The sequence below is a fragment of the Solanum stenotomum genome, chromosome 11 (genome assembly GCF_019186545.1).
Source record: "Solanum stenotomum isolate F172 chromosome 11, ASM1918654v1, whole genome shotgun sequence".
In the NCBI taxonomy this organism is placed as follows: domain Eukaryota; kingdom Viridiplantae; phylum Streptophyta; class Magnoliopsida; order Solanales; family Solanaceae; genus Solanum; species Solanum stenotomum.
Genome location: NC_064292.1, coordinates 18120032 through 18144436, shown reverse-complemented (window position 1 = coordinate 18144436; position 24405 = coordinate 18120032). Strand labels below are relative to the sequence as shown.

The 24405-nt window shown below is 34.5% G+C and overlaps 1 protein-coding gene across 1 annotated transcript; it reads left to right on the top strand.

Moving 5' to 3' along the window:
- The first annotated feature begins 18301 nt into the window (after positions 1–18301).
- On the top strand, positions 18302–19384 carry LOC125845719 (F-box/kelch-repeat protein At3g06240-like). The gene has a single exon (XM_049525258.1). The coding sequence runs from the start codon at positions 18302–18304 to the stop codon at positions 19382–19384; it is 1083 nt and encodes a 360-aa protein (XP_049381215.1).
- Positions 19385–24405: the final 5021 nt, after the last annotated feature.

The following is a 24405-nucleotide window of genomic DNA, read 5'->3' as shown; positions in this document are numbered from 1 at the left end:
ATCAAAGTCCAACATATCTAATTCTACTAAATCAACCAAAGTGACATTATGAGACAAAGAAATAGGACATCTCCTATATACTTTTCTAGCTACAACCGAGTCTCCAACTAGGGTAGAAACTGAAAAAGGCTCTATTAGGGTTTCGGGGAGTACATCAAATTTCATAGCCACAAAAGGTGTAACAAATGATAAAGTGGCACTGAGGTCTAATAATGCATAGACATCAATGGAAAAGACTTGCAACATACCCGTTACCACGTCCGGTGAACTTTCTTGCTCACCTCAAGATTGGAGAGCATAGAAGCAATTGTTCTTGGGAGCATCAGGATTTGAACAATTTGAAGGAGCTTGATTACCCTCTCTCCCCTTAGCTGTGCAGGTTGGGCAATCTTTCAATTGATACCCACTTTTTCCACATCCATAGCACACAACCATACCGACAAGACATTTTCCCTCATGTTTCTTACCGCACTTGGCACATGTAGGTCTCTCCATGAAAGATCCACCCTGATTGCCTCCTTGAGACTTAGGGTTAGACACCTTATCTTTGTTGGTCTTTGGAGCATTGGAGGAGCTTTGGTTGGAAAACCTCTTCTTAAACCTTGGTCCACTTTGACCCTCAAACTTACCTTTAGAAGCATTTCCATCATCGGTCCTTACCCTCTTTACCTCTCTATTCTTCTTCCTAAGCCTTGTCTCCTCAACTTGTTGATCATATACCATTAACCGTGAGATATCCATGTTGTCATGGAGCATTACCGCACGACATTCTTCTTCAATGGAGTCGGACACGCCCGTTACAAATCGACTCATCTCATCCCTTGGGTTAGACACCAAAGACGGGGCATATTTGGAAAACTTAGTGAATTTCAAAGACTATTCTTGGACACTCATACCTCATTGACGAAGGTTGATAAATTGCTCCACTTTTGCTTCCCTCTTTACCCGTGGAAAGAACCTATCAATGAATGCTTTCTTGAACACTTCTAAACTAATGAGACCCTCTCTTATAGCCCTATTATCCTTCCATTGAGTGTACCATACTTGGGCCACATCCTTCAATCGATACCCGGCTAGTTCGGCTTTCTCAATAGAAGTAACCTCCATAGCATCAACTATCTTATAGACCTCTTCCATAAACTCTTGTGGGTCTTCATTCACTTTAGAACCAAAGAACATAGGAGGGTTCATTCTAGTAAAGTCTCTCAACCTTGAGGCCATGGTGCTCACATTAGGGTTTACCTGAGGCCCCACATCTCGGTTGGCTTGGGCCGTTATAACTTGGGCTTAAATGGTCACAAATTAAGTTTGAGTCGTCATGAGCTGAGTCAATGTTTGGAGAGCCGCCCTTATCTCTATATTAGTCATAGCCCCTTCATCATTAGGAACTTGAGCGTTTTGAGGATCTTGGGGAGGAACCTCTTCATTCACATTTTCCTCTTCCGCCCTTCTTGCATGAGCCCTTCTTGTATACATTGCCTCTAATCAGAAGAGAAGGGTTAGGAAAAAGGACTTCATAGAGTTAGGACTCCAAAGCATGACTAAAGCGTAATGAAATAAGTGAAAGTTCCTAAACATCTTATAACCTCTCATTCATAAGTGTGGCGTGCTTCACACTCATGAACAAGACTCTACTAGACGTGGTTCATGAGACATCAACCTAAATATCATTCGAAAACCTTATGCTCTGATACCAAGTTTGTCACGACCCATGGGTACCCGTACACGTAACATGGCGTACCTGACCCCAAAAGGGTCGCATACAAGCCCTTAGCATAATCATACACATAAAGCCATAATAATGATGCGGAAAAATTTAAAACTTTTACAATCGAAGTCAAACTTCTTTTTCATAAACGAAAATAAGAATCTAGGCTTGTCTCAATCAACATCTAAAACACACAAATACAATCTTAGGGACATAGCCCTTTACATCAATAGTCTTGAATATAGAAAGTACAATAGAAATTAGAAACAATAGCATCTTGTCCTCGAACTTAAGGACTCACCAAGCCTAGGGAATAGCCAACCCAAGCTTCACTTGAAGGAAATAGTACGAACCTACACTCATAGTAAATGTAGAAGAAATGGGTTAGCACATAAAGTACTAAGTATGAAAGCATGCATAAAATCCTTGAAATATGATAAAAAGGACATTTTTGTTCAAAATTATGCATTTGTCAAGTTTGGAAATCAACATGCACTCTCAAGGTAAAACACAAGTCATAATCACATTTAACTTCAAAACATAGTAAAACCATCACCTTAGCAACTCTAAGGAACACTTGTGCAATGTATGGTTGGCATCTCATAATACCAACCTTACTAAGTACTCTTTTGAAGCTACCTTAGATATACATATCATCTTTAGACCTCATCAAAATCAATAGCCATAAATAAGGAAATAGTCATGTACATTACTTGAACATAAGGAAAGTCATTCATAACAACTATTCATTCAACATACATGCATATATTCATGTCTCATCATAACATAAAGAAACCATCCCATAACATCCTACTGAGTCTACTTGTGCAATGTAAAAGTGACGTCCCATACCCCCACTCCTACTAAGTAAAACTCATCAAGAAGTCATAGAATAGTTCTTGTCTTATTCATTATCTTATCATATAGGGAAGAATAGCCATTACCGACATAGACCATGTGAGCAACATGGAATCCGGTGTCATGTAACCCCACACCGAAAGAAGGTGTCCTACTTGCCTAAGGTAGAACTAAATGTATTCTGTTTTAGGTGGATCCACTAGCTAAAGACCTGTGTTGGCACATAGTTATTGGATAGGGAGATTGCTTCTAGAAACCCGACCTATTGTATTGGCGGATGAGCTTCCATCTCAAAAGAATAATCTAGATGACTCGGCCTATTGTATTGATGGGAGGGCCTCTACCTCACTGACCATATCCACTCGGTGCTAAGCATTATTTCCCAAATTATACATAATTAGTCTTGAATTGCCTTTACATGTGTGAAGGAATACTTTGCCCGTCATTCAATACAACCCATAAAATAGCTCATAGATTCAATAAAGTGAGAATGTACTTTCAACCTTAGAATCAACATATGTGAGTAAACCTTCCACATTATTGTTCATATTGTTTCATGAGAATAGCCTTTCAATCAACACAACAACACTATCATCATCCTAGACAATTCATACATAATCAAGTGTAGGGGTTAAGGGAAGAATGGCCTTTCAACAATACCTCAATTTACACGTTAGTCATAGGATCTTCACTTTTTAAGTGAATCATGAGTTTATACACAACATTCATCAATATGTACAACCCTTCATAACTTACCCTTCAAGGGTCATGAATCATGTCACACAATCACACCTAGAAATACTACATTAGGCATGATTAAAACAAGATTCAATAACTAAAAGTTATGGCCGTTTGAAGTTGATCCAAAACTCACAACTTAAGATTAACTTGAACAAATCTCAAATTAACTCTTTTCCAAATTAGTTCTTTTTAAATTTAACTCTTTCTAAGGCGGGATGTTACAATATCTCCGCGTCCGGGGCCAAAAGGGCAAGAAAATTTTTTGAAAATTCCAAAAGAGCAACAAAATTAATTACCAAACCAAAAGGGCAACTTTCTTTAACGCCGTTTAAATTCGTTTAAATTAGGATATTCGCCGCAAGGCGCGACCGCCTTTTAACCTTGTAAGGCTCAGCAGTCCTGCGCCTTACAAGGCACATGTGTTTCAGAGCCTTGAGATTAGTAATAAAAGGTAATAGGGGGATGCAATTAATTAATGTAATTTGAACACATTTAAGTGAACCCAATATTTGTTATACCAAAAAACTATTATAGGTTGAACAAATTGTATAATGTTTAAAATTCTTTAAAAAAAATTAAAAAAATATTTTTGTTCCGATAAAAAAATTCAATTTAATTTTTTGTTCAATCCAATTATTTGTATTGTTAATAAATTTTAATTTTTCTATTACAATTAAAATTGTAATATCAATTTTATAGAAATTGAAATATTTTTCTATTACAATTTTAACTATTATTGTAATTAATTAAATTATTTACATGTAATTAATTAAATTATTAAAACAAGTTTGTTCGTAATTGTATTATCCTTGGCCAAAAGAGAACTTAAGATTTTATCTAACAAATAATTCTAGTACCATTCATATGTATCTCTTTAAAACACTCTTTCGTGTTATTTACTTTGATGTTATTTAAAATTTTAAGAGTCTAAATTATTAAATTTTGATCATGAATTTGGATAGAATTTTTTTAAAAAATAAAAATTAAATATTTAAAAATTATTTTTAAAATATTATAAATCATAATAATACTACAACACACAAATATCACATAAATCGAGATAAAAATAACTTTACGACATATATATATATATAATTCAAGTTAAAGATAATAAGAAGCTCATTTCTTACTTAACGAAGCTCATTTCTTACTCGACCCATTTGATTGCACAATTTACCTTTCATAAATGTTGATTTTCCATTTTTGGTCTTTCAAACAAGTTAATTTTTATTTTTTACGCTTAGAAATTGAATTTTCCAGTGAAGCATAACTTTTTTTAAAATAATAGACATAACTTGTAAGAATCCGAACCCAAAAGGGCAAGAAATTTTTTCAAAAATTCCTAAAGGGCAACAAAGTTAATTATCAATTTTAACTATTATTGGTAGAAAAAATTGTTAAAATTGTAATTATCAATTTTATAGAAATTGTAATATTTTTCTATTACAATTTTAACTATTATTGTTAAAAAAAATTTGTTCAATCCACTTATTTGTAATACTTATTAGAATTTATTATTTATTGCTAAATTGAACAAATATTAATAATAATAGTATNATTTTTTCGAAAATTTCTAAAGGGCAACAAAGTTAATTATCAATTTTAACTATTATTGGTAAATTTTTTTTATAAAATTGTAATTATCAATTTTATAGAAATTGTAATATTTTTCTATTACAATTTTAACTATTATTGTTAAAAAAAATTTGTTCAATCCACTTATTTGTAATACTTATTAGAATTTATTATTTATTGCTAAATTGAACAAATATTAATAATAATAGTATACTTATAAAAATAACAATAATAAGAATATATTTAAACTCTATCTATAACTAAAAGGTTTTACGAATATCCTAAACTTAAGTCAAATAGTATACTTTTAAAAAATAATTAATTTTTATCATTTATGAAATATCTTCAAAATTATAAATTAAAAAATTTATTAACAATAAAAATAATTGGATTGAACATATTTTTTTTAATTTTTTTTAAGACAATCGGACCAATTTTTTTTTCTTTTTAAAAAAGGACACCTAGAATGCCTGCTCATGAATTGGAATCTACTGTTATGTTATTATATATATTATATAAATTCAATTTTCTTAATTATCCTTGCACTTTTGCAATATGATGAATTTTAAACATTATACAATTTGTTCAACCTATAATAGTTTTTTGGTATAACAAATATTGGGTTCACTTAAATTTGTTCAAATTACATTAATTAATTGCATCCCCCTATTACCATTTATTACTGATCTCAAGGCTCTGAAACCCATGCGCCTTGTAAGGCATGGCTGCTGAGCCTTACAAGGCTAAAAGGCGGCCGCGCCTTGCAAGTCGCACGGGGTTCCGTACCTTGCAACAGATATCCTAATTTAAACGAATTTAAGTGGCGTCAAAAAAAGTTGTCCTTTTGGTTTGATAATTAATTTTGTTGTCCTTTTGGAATTTTCGAAAAAATTTCTTACCCTTTTGGCTCCAGACTCTAATATCACCACCTTGGGAACATTCGTCCTCGAATGAGATCACTCTAAGTAGAACTAAGAGTTGCATCTAACACCCAACTCAAACACCCAACATGCAATTTAACACAACATAGCATATCAACTTAAAGAGTGTTTTACAAGAAGTCATTACCTTGGTCTTAAATTTCTCCAGAAGTAAAAGAGACATGGGTATCTCTTCTTCATATCCTCCTTATCCTCCCAAGTAGCCTCCTCAACAAACTGGTTCCTCTACCAGAACTTGACTGATGCAACCTCCTTGGCTCTCAGCTTGCGAACCTGATGATCAAGTATCTCAATGGGAATCTCCTCATAAGATATGTTGTCCTTAATACCAATATCTTTAGTCAGTATGATAAGCAAATGATCGCTCATACACTTCTTCAACATAGAAATGTGAAAAGTTGGATGGACTGCTGCTAACTCTGGTGGTAGCTCTAACTCATAAGCTACATTGCCAATTCTCTTGGATATCCTGTAAGGACCAATATACTGAGGACCAAGCTTCCCCTTCTTACCAAATCTCATAACACCCTTCATGGGTGACACCTTCAAGTAAACCCAATCGTCCACCTCAAACTCTAAGGGGTCGTTTGGTACAAAATTAATAATGCAGGGATTAGTAATGCTAGGATTAGTAATGCATGGTTTATTTTTATCAAGTGTTTGGTTTATTGTTTTCCATCTCATCTTGTGTTTGGATTAAAACTTTATAAAAACTTTTTTCCAATTATATCCTTGAATTATTATGTAATTGGGTTAAGGTAAATAATTGTCCGACAATATTATTTTTTATGGCCTTCTAACTAGCTATGAGAAGAACAATTTTGTTGTCATGTTTGCCTTTTTTCACTTAAATTATTTGAGGAAAAATAATTGTCATCTTAGTAAATTGATCACTTACGAAATGTCATCTTGTAGTTTTAATATGTATGTAATTTTATAAATTGTTCAAAATACAAATAATTAGAAAATCACACAAATATATATATATATATATATATATATATATATATATATATATATTCAATTAAGATTGCAAACATCATGTGGTGATATATTTACCTTTTTTAATTAGTTAATGTTAAACAACTCACATTTCAAAAATTGTATTAATTTGTATTGGATTTATTTAGTAACAAACAACTCTCACTAAATATTTTGTAAGCTAATTTATTTAAATAAATTTACTAGTACAAATATAAAACATAAAATCAAGAAAATAAACAAAATAAATTAAAATGATTTGAGGATATTTTTGTCTTTACATAGACTTAACACATGATATTATATCCTATGCATTACTAATACCTCCAAATGGAAGGTATTAGTAATACATCCTATAATACCATGTAGGATGTATAACTAATTCATGGATTAGTTATACATAGGTCCAAATTTCTACCAAACATAGTACTAAATAATACCATACATAATACACAGACTATTTGTTATAATACGGCCTACCAAACGACCCCTAAGTCTCTTCTCCTAACATCGGTATAGGATTTTGACGACTTTGCGCTGTTTTCATCGTTTCTTGAATAGTTTTCACTTTCTCCATAGCTTGATGAACCAAGTCTGGTCCTATCAACCCAGCCTCACCAACATCAAACTATCCAATAGGACATCTACATCTTCTCTCATAAAGAGCCTCATAAGGAGCCATCTAGATGCTAGAGTGGTAATTGTTGTTGTAAGCAAACTCAATGAGAGGTAAGTGATCATCCCAATTACCCTTCAAATCGATCACAGAATCCCTCCACATATCCTCTGAAGTATGAATCGTGCGCTCTACTTGACCATCAGTCTCAGGATGGAAAACAGTACTCAAATTTACCTTCGAACCCAAACCTTTCTAGAAAGACTTCCAAAACTGTGTGGTGAATTGTGCACTTCTATATGAAATGATCGACACAAGAATTCCATGAAGTCTGACTATCTCTTGAATATATAATCTGGCATAATCTTCTGCTTAATGGGTAGTCTTTACTGGTAAAAAGTGGGCTGATTTAGTCATCTGATCTATAATCACCCAAATAGAATCATTTTGCCTGTGAGACCTCGGCAAACCAGTGATGAAATCCATATTGATCATCTCCCACTTCCATTCCGAAAGATCTATGTTCTCATTTATACCACCGGGCCTTTGGTGCTCTACCTTGACTTGTTGGCAATTCGGGCACTTAGCAACGAACTCTGCAATGCACTTTTTCATACTACTCCACCAATAGACTTCTCTCAAGTCGAGATACATCTTTGTGGAACCAGGATAGATAGATTATCTAGAGCTATGAGCTTCCTCCATGATCCTCTTTTGGAGTTCATCCACCTTTGGTACACACAACCTACCTTGATATATCCGCCATCTCCCCCTTGTTCAAAAGCCATCACTTCCTACTTACGAACATTTTCCTTCCAATCAAGCAAAAATAGGTCTTGATCTTGCTTCTCCTTCACTTCAGATACTAGTGATGATTAAGCCCCATTCATCATCACCACTCCACCTTAATTAGAATCCATTAACCGGACTCTCAATCGTGCAAGTCTATGCATATCTTTGGCTAATTCTTTCTTGCCTTCCTCAACATGGGCAGTACTACCCATAGATAACCTGCTCAAGGCATCAGCAAAAACATTAGCCTTACATGGGTGATAAATAATACTCATGTCATAATCCTTGAGTAACTCTAACCACTTCCTTTGTCTGAGATTAAGCTCTTTCTGACTGAATACGTACTGAAGACTCTTGTGATCGGTGAACACATCTACATGAACACCATAGAAATAGTGACACCTAATTTTCAAAGCAAATACTACAACAGCCAACTCTCGATCATGGGTTAGGTAATTCTTCTCGTGAATCTTAAGTTGTCTGGAGGCATAAGCCATAACTTTGCCATTTTGCATCAATACACAACCCAGTCCAACTCTGGACGGATAACAATACACAACAAAGCCTTGTGTACCCTCCGGTAAGGTCAACACTGGCAGTAGTCAATCGCATTTTCAATTTCGAAAAGCTTTTCTCACATGCTTTAGACCATTGAAATGTTGATGTCTTCTGAGTCAACTTTGTCAAAGGGGATGAGATAGAAGAAAACCCCTCGACAAACCTCATATAATGCCTAACCAATCCCAAGAAACTCGTAATATTAGTCGGAGATGTACGTGTAGGCCAGTTTTGCATAGCCTCAATCTTCTGAGTATCAACTCGAATTCCATCACCGAAAACAATGTGGCCCAAGAATGCCACAGACTCAAGCCAAAACTCACACTTAGAGAATTTAGCATACAACTCTCTATCCTTGAGGGTTTGCAGAACTACTCTAAGATGACTAGCATGATCTTCCTCATTCCTCGAATAAATTAGAATGTCATTAATGAACATGATAACAAAAATATCAAGATAAGGCTTAAACACTCTGTTCATAAGATCCATAAATGTTGCAGGAGCATTAGTCAAGCCAAAAGACATCACTAGAAACTCATAATAACCATAACGGGTCCTGAATGCTATCTTAGGGATGTCACTTTATCTTACTCTCAACTGATGATAGCCTAGTCTGAGGTCTATCTTAGAAAAACAAGTGACACCCGAAGCTGATCAAATAAATCATCAATTCTCGGAAGAGGTTATTTATTCTTGATAGTAACCTTGTTCGATTGGTGGTACTCAATACACATCCTATGAGAACAATCTTTCTTCCTCGCAAATAAGACCGGAGTGCCCCAAGGTGAGACACTTGGTTGAATAAAACCTTTATCAAGGAGATCTTTCAACTGCTCTTTTAACTTTTTCAACTCAGCGGGAGCCATTATATATGGCGGAATAAAGATAGGTCGAGTATCAGGAAGAATTTCTATATCGAAGTTTATTTCTCTCTCAAGAGGGACTCCGGGAAGATCATCTGGAAAGACCTCTAGAAACTCACTCACAACTAGAACTGACTAAATATGTGGTGTCTTAACAGTAGAGTCATTAACTTAGACTAAGTGATAGATACACCCCTTGGAAATTAACTTTCTCACCTTAAGGTACGAAATAAAACGACCCTTAGGCACTGTTGAACTACTCATCCACTCAATAATTGGCTCATTAGGAAAATGGAACTTAACCACTCGAGTTCTAAAAGCAATTGAGGCATAACATGCATGAAGTCAGTCTATACCTAGAATAACATCAAAGTCCACCATATCTAGCTCAACTAAATCAGCCATGGTGTTCTTGTGATTGACAAAAATGACACAATCACGATAAACTCTCTCAGCTAGAATAGACTCACCAATAGGTGTAGAAACACTGAATGGCTCAAGAAGTTTCTCCGGAAGAATATTAAAATTCATGGCAATATATGGAGTAACAAAAGATAGACTCGCACTTGGATTAAGCAATGCATATACATCAAAATTAAAGACTTTTTATCATACCAGTGACAACATCAGGTGAATTCTCTTGCTCTTGGTGACTAGTGATAGCATACAGACGGTTTGCTCCTTCGCCTGTTCCTAAAGTAGCTCCTCTAGGTGCAGCTATGTCTGGTGGACTCGCTGAAGAAGATTAGGGTCCATTGCCCTTATTACCACTCCCCTGCCTATTCTTAGGGCACTCTCTCATGAAGTAACCTGCTTGACCACTCTTGAAGCAACCAGTGGAGCCATTACGACATGATCTTGGGTGGTTCCTACCACACTTAGCACATGCAGGAGTCTAATTACCTCCTTGTGCCATACTACTTTGAGATTGTGCATGTCTAGCTCTGAAGTTCTAAGAATTATGATTCTTTAACTCACCTATGTTCCCTGGTGCATGTGCACTAGGAGATGATGGAGCAGGTCTAGTTGCCCTTTTCTGAAAAGATGACTGGTTCGCATTTCTGGTTTTCTGTTGTCTAGACTCATTACCCGTAGTCTTAACTTTCTTGTTCCGGAACTCTTCTCTATCTCTCAACTTGTCCTCCTCAATCTACTGCACATAGATCATAAGTCTTGCTATGTCCATGTACCCTATCAACATAGCAACCTTACCCTCTTTGCTTGACAGACAAGACAACCCAAACACAAACAAACTCATTTTGCTCCTCATATCAACAACCATCTCTGGAGCATAACGAGATAGTTGAGTGAACTTGAGGCTTTAGTCGTGCACACTCATGGATTCTTGCTTAAGAGTGAGGAATTCTCTTACCTTTGCTTCTCTCAGCTCACGGGGAAATAAACGCCTCATGAAGGCACTCTCGAACATAGCCCAACTCATAATTGGTGCCTCTTCACCTCTACTCTTCTTCCATTGATCGTGTCAGATCCTAGCAACACCTTTGAGTTGGTATGCAGCCAACTCCACTTGATCAACATCAGCAACATGCATCACTTCAAACACATTCTGCAACTCTTCCACAAAGTTCTCCGGAACCTCAATGTCACTTGAACGGTGAAGTCTGGAGGATTCATCCTTATGAACTAACGAATCTTGGATGTATCAGCCACATCCAGTTGATTCCCTATTTGTTGCCCAGCTTGGTTGGTCACAACTTGATTCAACATCCGGATAGCATCCCGGAACTCAACTTAGTGATCTCTCCTAGGGGTTGCACTTCTGGTGCATTGGGTACCCTTTGATTCTGGGGATCAACATTCCTCCTAGTAGGACGACCTCAAACAGATCTTCGTGGAGGCATGATCTGAAAATATACGCGCAAGCACGAATTAGAAAGAGACTTTTATAGAGTTAAACTCTATCGTACAAAAAAAGTATGAAAGAAGGGAATTGTTTCCTAAATGTCGCAGCCTCCTAATTATAGATGTGGCGTGCTTCACACCAATAACTACAACTCTACATACACGGCTTCATAGACACCCTAGGACTCTTTAACTCTGTGCTCTGATACCAAGTTTGTCATGCCTCAAGCCTACACCCTGGACGCGACTGGCACTCGAGAACCATATATGGCCTAAGCGAACCCTTGGCTTGGTTCAACTCTCAGCGAAAAACTTACTAAGCGATAAATAAACTTCAAATGTAAAGGTTTAACTCAACGTCTCAAAATGATTAACTTAGAACATTTAAAAATATTAAAATTGGCCATAAGAGGCAACTCAAGTCTTAAACATTAACAATAGAAATGAAAAGACTTCTCAGCTACTACTGTCTATGAAGCCTCTACTAACTAAGATGAACGTCGTGACAAGACCCACGACATTTTAATAAACAAAGCTTAAATGTAAACTCGATGTGAAACCCTTCGGAAAGCAAGGAGGCTCACCAACTCTAGCTGGAACACGACTGGATCAATGGACACCGGTTGATGATCCTGATTACATGTAGTTGCATCATGAAAGATGCAGGCAATATGGTGTATGTACATGGAATGTATGAGCATGTAAGGGGAGCTTTAAAACATAGACATATAGGCTTGAACTGGAAGGAAAGGAACATACTTACCTCATCTCAACTCAACTCAACCTTAACTCAATACGATATAAAAAGCAACAATAAAGATGCTATATAAAGAAAGATCTTAAAACAATAAATAAGAACTCAATGTATTTAAAAATACAATAATAACTCAGTTTGTATGTAAAGATTAAAAAGAACTCATTTTGGGAGATTCTCTAACCGATAACCATCACTATGAGTTATGTACTAATACATCGTCTCGCCCACACTGCAAGAACTGTCCTATACCTTGCCGGAGTATAATACATCCTCAACTAAGTGGATCCAGTAAGCTATGCTTAAAAAGCAATAAGGAATCATCTAAAATGTATGACCTTTTCTACCCATGGTTGGTACACGATTTATGAGGACTTTGAGTTGTTTGAACTCGTCCCCATATCAGTGCTCAATACTACTCCCAAAATATACTCAACTCATATGTTTAAAAACATTTCCTCATTCTCAAACTTTGAGATTATTATTCAAAAGATTCTCTTAAAAAAGATTATACTCAAAACTCCTCATGAACTCATTTGGAAATGAGGGTTTCCTTCTCATTTTAAATGTAAAAACATTTACTCTTGGGAATACTTAGTTCCCATATATTCATTTTGAAAAATGAAACTCAACTCTCCTCATCCTCATCCTCATACTCAAGTCTTAAAACAAGTTTTAAAAGATTGTAAAAGACTTCTTAAAATGACTCGAAAGAACTCTCAAGACTTTACTCTTAACTCTACCTTGAATTTAAATTATGAATTCAAGGGTTAGATCTATGTTATGAAGGATCTCTCGATGTTTAGAGTAGTTAGAATCAGAAATGAGGTATACTTTTATAGAACTCAGACAGGGCAAAACGACGAAAAAAGGACGGGGAAGGATACCCTGGTGCGCTGAGTGGCACGGAGCGCTAGCCCCTAAACTACAGAGCACAAATCATGGCGAACTGCTGGCGCGGCGCGCCAACCCTTGCCCAGAAAACCCGACTAATTTTTCCTCCTCGATTCTTGGCTCTACTTTGCCTAAAATCAATTGATTTCTTTCAAACTCTCTTAGATTCATTTACCCAACTTAATTCCATGAACTACTCAAAAACCCTCTAGAAAAATACTCAAAAACAAGATCCTCGCCTCATGAACTCGACCAAACATCATGATTCAAGAACGAACAACAACACCTCAAGAATTCTCATCAAAAACTCAAATCATTCAACCTCAAGAATGAAATTATGGCTAATATTTATATGATTGGTGAGTGGGAGAACGAACTCAATACTATGAAAACTTATATACCTCGTTAGGACGGAATCGTTGGCGAAAACTCCTCGAAGATTGCAAGAAGTCCTTGAGTGCTTAAATCTTCTTCTTTCTTTCTCCTCTTGAACTTCTCTCTAAAACTCTAAGCGTATTTTAGAATTGTGAAAACTGAACAAAATAAGTTTAGACCCTTAAAATATTACCAAAAACGTTTAAAGTTGATGGGGTAAGGAAAACACCAAAATACCCCTCATTAATTCGGGTCAAATTCTTTAATTGGATAGGCTGAACTCAAATGGGCATATCTCCCTCATCTGAACTCATATTTTAGCAAACTCGGTGGCGTTGTAAAGAGGATTTAACAACCATTCCATTGATATCTTATGGGCCACCTAACTCATCTTGTAATAACAGTTATGGTCGTTTGAAGTTGACCCAAAACTCACAAATTAAGCTTAACTTGAACAAATCTCAAATTAACTCTTTCCAAATTAGTTCTTTCTAAATTTAACTCTTCCTAAGGCGGGATGTTACATTCTTCACCATCTTTAGAGAAAAGAAGCTCTCAAATATTACCTTAGTTAACTCATCCCAAGTAGTACTGAACAAATCCCTTGGAAGTTCAACTAACAATTTTGAGGCCTCCCCCATCAGAGAAAAAGGAAAAAGCCTCAATGGAATGGAATCTTTGTTGATGTTCCTAAAAGTGAATGGGCCACATACATCCACAAAGTTGTGAATGTGCTCATGGGGATCCTCATAAGAAAGAACCCCAAACATTCCCTTAATTTGGAGCAGTTGAAGCGTGGTTCCGGTTACATGAAATATAGCATTCTCCATAGTTGGGGGTAATCGGGTATTTCTCGTACTTTCTATGGAGTTGAAATTCACATCATCTAAATTTCCCACATTATCACTATGACCATGTTGACTAGAATCATTTTTATCAATGACACTCATGTCGTCACCTAAAATGAACAAAATAATGAAACAATAATAAGAGTATTCTACTACACTAAATTAGCTTACAAAGACATTTCATTAAAAGAATTTTAAGCACCACTCCCCGACAGTGGCACCATTTTTGATAAGGCTCAAATTACTTGCATTGTAAACCCATCAAACAAGTAAGCAAAAGCAGTATAATTACCGAACATATGAGGTCGTGGTCGAATTCCACAAGGAGTGGTATGTGAAAGAGTTCAATTACAATGTCAAATTGTAACCCAATTCATTGCAAGTAGATGGTAACAAGGGTGAAAATGATTCCAACTATAACATAGAGATTGTTTTGTAACCAATTTTGATCAATCAAACTTAAACAAGAGATTAACAAACAAGTGGATTGGGAAGCTAGGAGTGTGCGGAAGTGGGTATCGATTTTAAAAGGTGGGTCAATGTGATTGCTCAATAACCTTAATTACCCATGGACAGGATGGGTCAATCTTAAACACATCGTATTTCTCAATCATAATATGTTTTTCACAAGAATTTCTCTTGGGCACTCACATGTGTAATAAACTAACCAACCCAATACCTTGACATCAATCTTTTCTCTCGAGCAAGACTACCATTTAGAGGTGAAACCCCAAATTCCTTTCTCAAGCAAATAAAGAATTTCAAACTAATATGCAAGAAACAACTCAATTACCCACTTCATATACTCTCTCTCAAGCAATATACAAAGATCTAAAGCTAGGATTAAATTTGCAACATTAATTCACAAATTGAACTCATGATAATCAAATGAAATACATGAAAATCAAGGTACAACATAGCAATACACATTATCCCACAAATTTAATCAAAACCCAATTTCATGTGCATACCCCTAGAATAGGGGTTTTAGCCAATCATATTAAAAGTACAAGAAAGTAAACCAAAAAAATTCTCGACCATCAGATTGATGATTTGCAACTTAAATTAAACAGACCCATTTCAAAAATCCTAAAAACTATGGGTTACCAGCTTGTTTTTCACACTACAAAATAGATGTTTTCTATTGTACTCTTTCAGAAAAGTTTCAGATCCCATTCTATAAGCTAAAAAGATGCATTTTTCTCTCCTTTCTGCTATTTATAGTTCCCCAAAACTTCATCAAATTTCTTAGTTAGAATTGTTAGTCGTTCTCGCCGACTTTTTCTTCTTCTCGCCGACTTCTTCTTCTTCTCGCCTTTCTTGGTTTCGGGCTTCAAGGGTTTAAACCACAATTGGTGAGCTCGATGGAGTTCACAGTTCATATTTGGCGAGTAGTTGATTATCATCCAATCTTGCCTTTTGGCCTTAATCTTGGCTTAAATGTACTGTAACTTTTGGCGAGCACTTGTTAGTTCACCGATTGCGTTCGATGAGTCGCCGTTTAGCTATTCTTCTCACCAACCTATCTTTAGCATTTGAGTTAATGACTCTCATTTTTTGTGAGATCTAGAAAATTTAGTGATTCGCCGAGTGCCTTTTGGCGAGCATCGATGTCACGATTTTCCTCTTTTTCCATTGTTTTAGTCTCTTTTTTGTGATTCATCCTTGCCTTTTCCTTGAGACTTCATAGCTACAAAACACAATAAATCATTAGATACGAACTTAAAAAGGCATTAAGGACACTAATTGTTGAACTAAAAAGGCCTCAAATGAGTCAAAATCTCTGACTCATCACATCCTTTGAACCTCATGGATAGATGGAATGACACTCTTCTTTTTGCAACATTGTTGGGATATCCTCTTCCTTAATATTATCATCGTAGTAAACATTTCTTCAATCTCTAATATATCTTATCATCTTGTAATCAAACACGAATTACTTTATTTCAAAAATGAAGAATATATATATGGAAACATAAGAAGTGCACATGTAAATAGTATATTGCAAATTGTAATAAAATAAAGACCCCAACTTACAAATTGAAATCGATTGGTTTGTGATTTATGATTCAATTTTAATTTAATAAATTTAATTGGCTTCCTATTTATTACATAATAGAGGCTACAGTATAAGAAACTTAGAAGTTGACAACTTGATTGTAATCTTATCCAATTTCAACTTTATCCTATTGCATATTATATTATTTAATTGTAAGCTTATCCAATTGAAATCTTAAACAAATGCAAGCTTACCATATTGCATGCTTATCCAATTACATGTTTATCGAATAAGTAGTTCATTTAAAGGAAATGAATAGACTTCTATTTTTAAAGAGTAGAAACTGATATATAAATTTCTTGCAAGCTTATCTAATAATGGGTGTTTCAAATACACACCAATAATACAATGTATTTATAGTCCAAATAACATACTTGATTTATTCATTGTATTAAATAATAATATTTATTATACATGATTTATACCGTATAGTATATAAGATATAAATAAATCCAATATTATTTTAATTAGAACATGCATAATGTGATTTATATCGTGTGTGTATAGCTATATATATGCCTACCTAAATTATAAACAAACGCATATATGACTAGGTTTAATAAAGTGATGATAAATTTACTATAACGAAAGATAAAACTGTAAGCAAAAAGTATGGACAAAATTAATTTTTCCTTTGGCTATGAGCTCCATGAAAAAAATATATTTAATATATAGTATTTTAATATCTGACAGTGTATGACATGTGTTCTTGCTAAATGGAACATGAAAATCCAATATTTTGATAAAATTAACACTCGGTAATGAATAACCACGTTAAGACTAGAAGATTAATTTGTATCTAATAATCGTTAAATATATTTTATTAAATAATAGAAATTTAGATATTGAATAATGATTTTATGGAAAGCAATCTATAGTGTTATTTTTTTGGATAGTGTCTATTAGGGTAAATTATAAAAAATTCTTCTATTGGTAATGTATTTATGTTTCTTCCATAAATAAATATAACCAATTTATAAATAAAGAAAAAAATTAAGCATTCAAATTAAATCTTCAAAGATGGTTGATAAACATCTGAAGAACAAGTCAATACTTGTCAATCAAGTTCTCAAAGGTATTTTTTTTTTCTATTTTGTGTATGTCTCTGTTATATTTGACAACATAAGCCAATTTCATCCAATTTTGTAAATTCAGGATCAAGATTTGTGGAGCCATCAAAACAAGAAAAAATGATGAATATTGTTGATTGGGAACAAGTGAGTTCACGTGTTACCACCTGAGTTTATACATTCAATTTATTATTGGTTTGACTAAGTAACTGTGTGTGCTCTATTTCTATGGATAAAATGTATTTTTTCCCTATTTAGGTTCTATCATTTCATGAGGGAGAATAGAATCATCATTCATTTTGCAATGACCAAATCCTTCTACCTATGATAATTGTGAAACAATGTGGATAAAATAAATATACAAGCCTAAGATTTAATCTTTTTTTCATACCAAACACACACCGACTGGTAAACTTTAGTTGAACAAGAATGCATTGCTTCCAATCATTAATTGTTTCAATCACAAAAATGTTAAAGTCACGCTAGAAAATAAGGATAGGTGAAAAATATATGATCCTTATACCAGTTTTATGTCTTCACTGAAACATTGAATAGTTAAATATTTTCTTAAAGTGCTTGTCTTATTAGTTTCTCTCTCATGTTTCAACTAACAAAGGACTTAGATTTTTTCTCTTGTTAAATTTTTCTCACTTTTTAATACACTATTTTATTTTGGTAATAGAAGATAATTATATAAATTAACAAGCTTTCTTGTTTATCTTTATAAAACATTTGGTAATAATTATGTAATCTTTCAATACTTTAAAAAAAGGTGTGTGATAGAATTTTCTTGTCTATCTAGGCCATGGATGTTTACTCTGAAGAGAATATACTTGTGGGAATCCTCAGTAGGTTGCCTGTGCGGTCTCTTCTTCGATTCAAATGTGTTTCAAAATTTTGGGGTACACTGATCGATGAGCCATATTTTAAGATGAAGAATCTCACTCACGCCAAGAAGGACAAAACTTTCCAAAAATTTCTGTTCTACAAATTGCGCCCTAAGAAGTCTATATTTTCCATTTATAGTTGTTCGGTATCATCGGTGCAATTGGTAGAGGATATACGGGAACTAAATTGCCCTTTAAATATTGAACCACGACATTGCATAGTCTACTGTTGTTGTGACGGATTGGTTATTATCAAGGTTTATGAAAATAGTGTTGAACGCCAAATACTTTTGCTATGGAATCCCTCCACTGGAGAATCAATTGTACTTCCCAATCCAGAATTTCCAATGGAGGAATTTTCATGTTTGGGAATGTGTTTTGATTCGACCAGTAATGATTATAAGATACTTAAAATTCCCAATGGTGTAAGTGATCACAACAGAGTACCTGGTGAAATTCTCGCACTGAAAAGTGGTTCTTGGAGAAAAATTGTTGAACATCCTCGTGACATTTGTTGTATGGTTCATGGTATGCATTCATTGGCATTTATACATGGTTCATTTCATTGGGTTGGTAATTCAAAAAGATATTTTGTGGTTACATTTGATATTTCCCATGAAGTGTATGGAGAAATATCATTACCAGAGCAAATAAGCTTGAGCAACATTAATATTGGCATTTCAATATTGGATGGAATGTTGTGTGCTTACACTAATGCGTATATTCAGGGGAATCGCACTTTTACGTTATGGGTGATGAATGATTATGGTCTTAAGGAATCTTGGCATAGAATATTTTCTATAGCAGATCCTGATATATGTATAGCTGCACCAAAATATAGATTTGCAGATGGTGAAGTGTTATTCTGGTGCTTACATTGTGAATCTGGGGAAAACGCATATAGAACAGAGAGAGGTCCCTTTACATTGTTGCCTCATGGCATCCTTCAGAATGGATTTGCTTTTACAGAAAGTTTAGTCTCTCCAAGATTACTTACTTAGTATTTGCTTATGTTTGGTTGAAATACTTTGTCCTTTTTTTTCTATCAAGTTATTGTCTCTTATTTTATTTGTTAACCTATTGATCACAAACTTTTCTATTGCAAGCAATATTTACCGAAGCTTTGTTTATTTAATTCAACTTATATTTGTCAAAGCTTTATTTATTTATTTATTTATTGTTGCAAGGCAAAGAACATGAGCCATTTATTTTCTAAGAAAGAAGTGGTTAAATAAATTAATATCAGCTAGTAGGGAGTATGTTTTAATCATGTAGTAAGTTTACTTTAGTGTTATATTTTTATAGGAATTTTTGGACAGTATCGACAGAAAATATTTAATATTACTCTTACTATTGTGTACACACATAAACAGATTCCTCTCTAGCTATACTTTTTTATTTAAAAAATCTCTTTTCATTAATATATCAAGTATAAATTAAAGTTAGAAAAAGTAATGAAAGAGTATCATATGGTTTATATGAGTTAAGAAAATTCTAAATGTAGTTGCTCAATTACAATTATCATGGTCAATCACAAGAGATGATACAAATTTGACTTTATATGAGACCTCATGGGAATATCTTTATTTCTAGTTTTGGGTCACATGCATTGCACGTGTATTCCATGCTAATTAAAGAAGTTTTGAGATAATATAAATGACATTAGAATGTCTATTATAAGTACATGAAATCTGAGGAAAATATGTTAGTACAAAGTGATAAATACATTGTTCTTAAATACTTTTACGAGTTAGCATTAGCACTTTATGGAAATATTATTTAAAAAAATAGTTTATTAATAATTGCTATCTTCGAGACTAAAATAAGCTTTCGTGCTCGACAAAATTCATCTTTGTCCAATGTATATTGAGAAGCCGTGCCCTTCCCTACTCAAATTCACGACTGGCCCAACTTGATGAAATCAACATTGAATTGGTATCAACTTTTAATATAATAATACTAGAGTCTATTTGTAGGTTCTTATAACTTATGATGTCACACCCAAAATCCAGAGGGGCCCGGCCGGCACCTAGATCGTCACTTGAGCGAACAACTCGAAAGAAACTAGTCAAGTAACACCACCAACAACAAGTCAAGTCCGACAAGGCCTGAACAACACACAACCTTCACAATATAAATACAAAGAGTAACAGAGCAAATCGACAAAGTCTTTATAAATATCAAGCTGCATGAAAGCCAGCAAGACATCTATCTATATCTACATCTATCTATCTATATCTATATCTATATCTATCTATACTACCTTAAAAGCATGAAAGGGATGCAAACATGATACCAAGATCATTTCTGTCAGCTGGACAAGACCCCCTTCCTGCACATTCAAACTTAACACTGATGGGAGCGCTTTAAATAATCCCAGAAAGATTGGTGGGGGAGGAATCCTAAGGGATGACAAGGGGGAAATGATTTATGCATTCACTATCTCCTTAGGCATTGACACTAACAACCAAGCAGAAGCACAAGCTGCCAGCCATGGAATCCAATGGTGTATCCAGCATGATTTCAGAAACATTGTCTTGGAAGTGCACTCAGAGTTGCTCATCAAATGGATTACTTCCAATGTCAACTATTATATCAAGGAGCTTCAAACCTTAAACAGTCAGCTGGATTACTGCCAATGTCAACACACTTTCAGAGAAGCAAATTGCACTGCCAACTACCTATCTAAGTGGAGCCATAACTTTGATATCACTCAGCATTACTACACATATATTCAACTTCCTGTAGCAGCAAAGGGAAGTTTTTTACTGGAAAAAATGGGAGTTGTAAACTTCATAAGGAAAAGGTTGAAAAGGATCAAGCATCCTCCTTGAATTGTGTTCCTTGTTGTTTAGTTTATAGTTATCTGTTTTTCTTACTTTGTTCTTTATCCTATTCAACCTAGCTATTTCTTTCGATATAGCTCGTCTGAATAGGATTAGGTTTTTGTTTCTCTTCTTACCTTGTAAGGGGAGAGTCTCCCTTATTACGATTCCTAGAAACTTGTATCGAGAGGAGTCCTCTCAATAGGTGCATTTTTTTGGTTTCTCCTTTTAGTAATGGAATAAGTTGATCATCCTTAGTAGGAAGATTGACTCATGAACCATCTTAGGTAGGAGGTAAGGTTTATGTCCCCCTCCTTGTATTTTGCTTTTTATTTTGAATGCTAAGGCCAGGGGGTGTTTCTCAGCCCTGACCCCCCCAAGGGTCTTTAAAATAAAAAAAAATATGAATGTTAAATTATTATAATACCCCTAACTTAAATAAAGCTCTAACTAACACACCTCGCGCTACAAACTTTTAGGCGAATAGTTACAAAGTCCTACTCGAAGAGTTCTCACTTCAATATCTCACATTGTTGATAAGCACCAATGTTAAAACAATCAAACGCTCACAGTCTTCCCCAAGAGATGCAACTTCTCTCTTCTCTATCTATAACACAGACAAACGTTGCTTGTTGTTTCCCATCAAACTTCCAACTTCTGCATAAAAACGAACATGTATGCCCTGTTACATTAGCTTAGCCAAAGGTACACTCTAAGTAAATCAAACCTTCTTCTACACTGTTTTTTGTTTTCCCTTTATGCCTAGATTTTTTTTGTAGGAAATATAGAAGGAGAATACTATTTTTAGAGAATGCTCAAGTTTTATATAGAATATTTAAGGCCACTTGAGATAATTAGAATCATCTATTACATCTCTATTTATACTAATAAAATATAAAACTAAACGTCTTTCACAAATAGCTAGATACATGTATCATAATTAATTAGATACATGTATTACAAACTCCTAAAAGACTTCTTGAAAAACTAAGAGACAATATTGAAAGACTAAGAATCAAGGTGTGAATGCATTAATTCCAACACTCCCCCTTAATGCATTTGCTTGAAAAATCCAATGCCTTCTCGAAGATACCAAAACTTTTCTCTTGGAAATGCTTTGGTGAAGATGTCAACAAGTTGTTCTCCTGTCTAACAATAATTGTAACTGAATTTCGCCTTTCTCTTGTGCTTTTGAATATCTCCTTCTTGATTGAGTTTGGTTTTGTGAATCCACTTTAGACTTACAACTTCTCTTTCTTTGGGTACACTCACACACTCCCAAGTATTATTTTTCTCAATCATCCGAATTTTTTCTGCCAAGGCTTTCTTTCAAATATCATGTTTTATTGCCTCCTCATAATTTTCTTCTCAACACTGGCAAAGTTGCATCATTGATAAATGTCACTCCACATTTTTGTTCCTCTTGGAGGTGGTTCTTCATCATCTGAATATGAGATTTCTCCTCCTTGAGGGACATCTTCCTCTTCCTCATCCTTTTCTTGATTTGACACATCTAAAGATATGATAGAAGTATTCTCTACCTTATTCTTAGTATGTATTTCAGGAAAACCTTGCACCATGTCTTTTTGCTTGAGAAGCTTCAAATCATGAAAATTCAAGTGACAAAATCTTTTTGTTCCAAAGCCATGAACCATCTATAACTTCATTTTTGAATGCATTGTACTGAAATTGTAAAGGAAATTTTCTTTTTGTCATCTCTACTTCAACAATGACTTGATTTGGCTCAAATTTATCATAAATCTTGCAATAATTATCTCTAAACACAAAAGAATAACCATTTTCCATGAATTGACCAACACTAAGCAAATTTTCTTCCAAGTCAAGAACATAAAGCACATTATGAATTTGCTTACCGCTCCCTTTTATGTTGATCGAAATGGTACCTTTACTTTTTGCATCAACTAAGACTCCATTCCCCATTCTCACTTTAGTAGTAATGCTACTATTAATTGAGAGGACAACTTTTTCATCCCCAGTCATGTGATTGCTACAACCACTATCAATATACCATTCTTTGCTTTTTGCTGAAACATCACATTGAGAAGCAAAGAAAAGATTTTCTTTCATTTCTTCCTCATGTTCTTCGCAGAAATTTGCTTGCTCCTGTTGCTTGTGCCATCAATCATTCTCAATGTGGCCAATTTTTTTACAAAAGTTACATTGGGGCTTGCCTTTGTGCCAACATTTTTTTGCATTGTGATTAGTCCTTTTACAAATTTTACAAAAAAAACTAGTACTTTTCTCACCTTTTTCTTCATCCTTATTAGAAGAATCATCATGATCCTGCTTTTTTTGGATTGTTATTCTTCTTTTGTTGATTTTTTGAGAATTTTTGAGAATTCTCATTTGTTCTGGACTGGAAAGCCATCTCTTTGGGTTGATCTTCACGAAAAAACCTTCGCTTCGCGTGTGCACGAAATGATCCAACTAGCTCTTTGATAGAAAGCTTAGAAAGATCTTTCGTCTCCTAAGTGATAGCAACAATGTACTCATACTTTTCTGTGACACTAATTAGAATCTTTCCCACAACTTTTTGGTCAGAAATTGTATCACCATGATTTCTCATTTCATTAAGAATATTCATGACTCTTGTGCAATATTCATCTATTTTTTCAGATTCTATCATCTTCAAATTTTGAAACTCTCTTCTAAGAGTTTAAAGATTTATAGTGCGTACCTTTTCATCCCCGTACACCTTTGTTTCTAGAGACTCCAAGCTTCCTTTGCAGTCTCACAAGTAGCAGTTTTTGCAAAATATGCTCTTGAGACTCCCATTTGGAATTTGCTCAAGGCTTTTGCATCTTGACGATACTTAGCCTCAAGATTTTTCATCTATGCTGCTGTAAGTTCACCATCGTTTTCTGGCTCTTTAAATTCATTATCAACAATAGTCCACAAGCCTTCAGCTTTTAAATATGTTCTCATTCTTATCTTCCAGTATACAAAATCGGTTCCATCAAAAAATAGAGTAAGAACAACTGAAGAATCAGCACCTTCATTTGTTTTGGATGCCATATTTTTTCTTCACCTAACCCCAGATTAAGAACGAAAACCTGCTCTGATACCAATTTGTAGGAAATATAGAAGGAGAATACTATTTTTAGAGAATACTCAAGTTTTATATAGGCTACTTAAGGTCACTTGAGATAATTAGAATCATCTATTACATCTCTATT

What these genes read in the sequence shown, in the direction of transcription:
- LOC125845719 (XM_049525258.1), top strand. Translation starts at nt 18,302, where the DNA reads ATGGATGTTTACTCTGAAGAGAATATACTTGTGGGAATCCTCAGTAGG.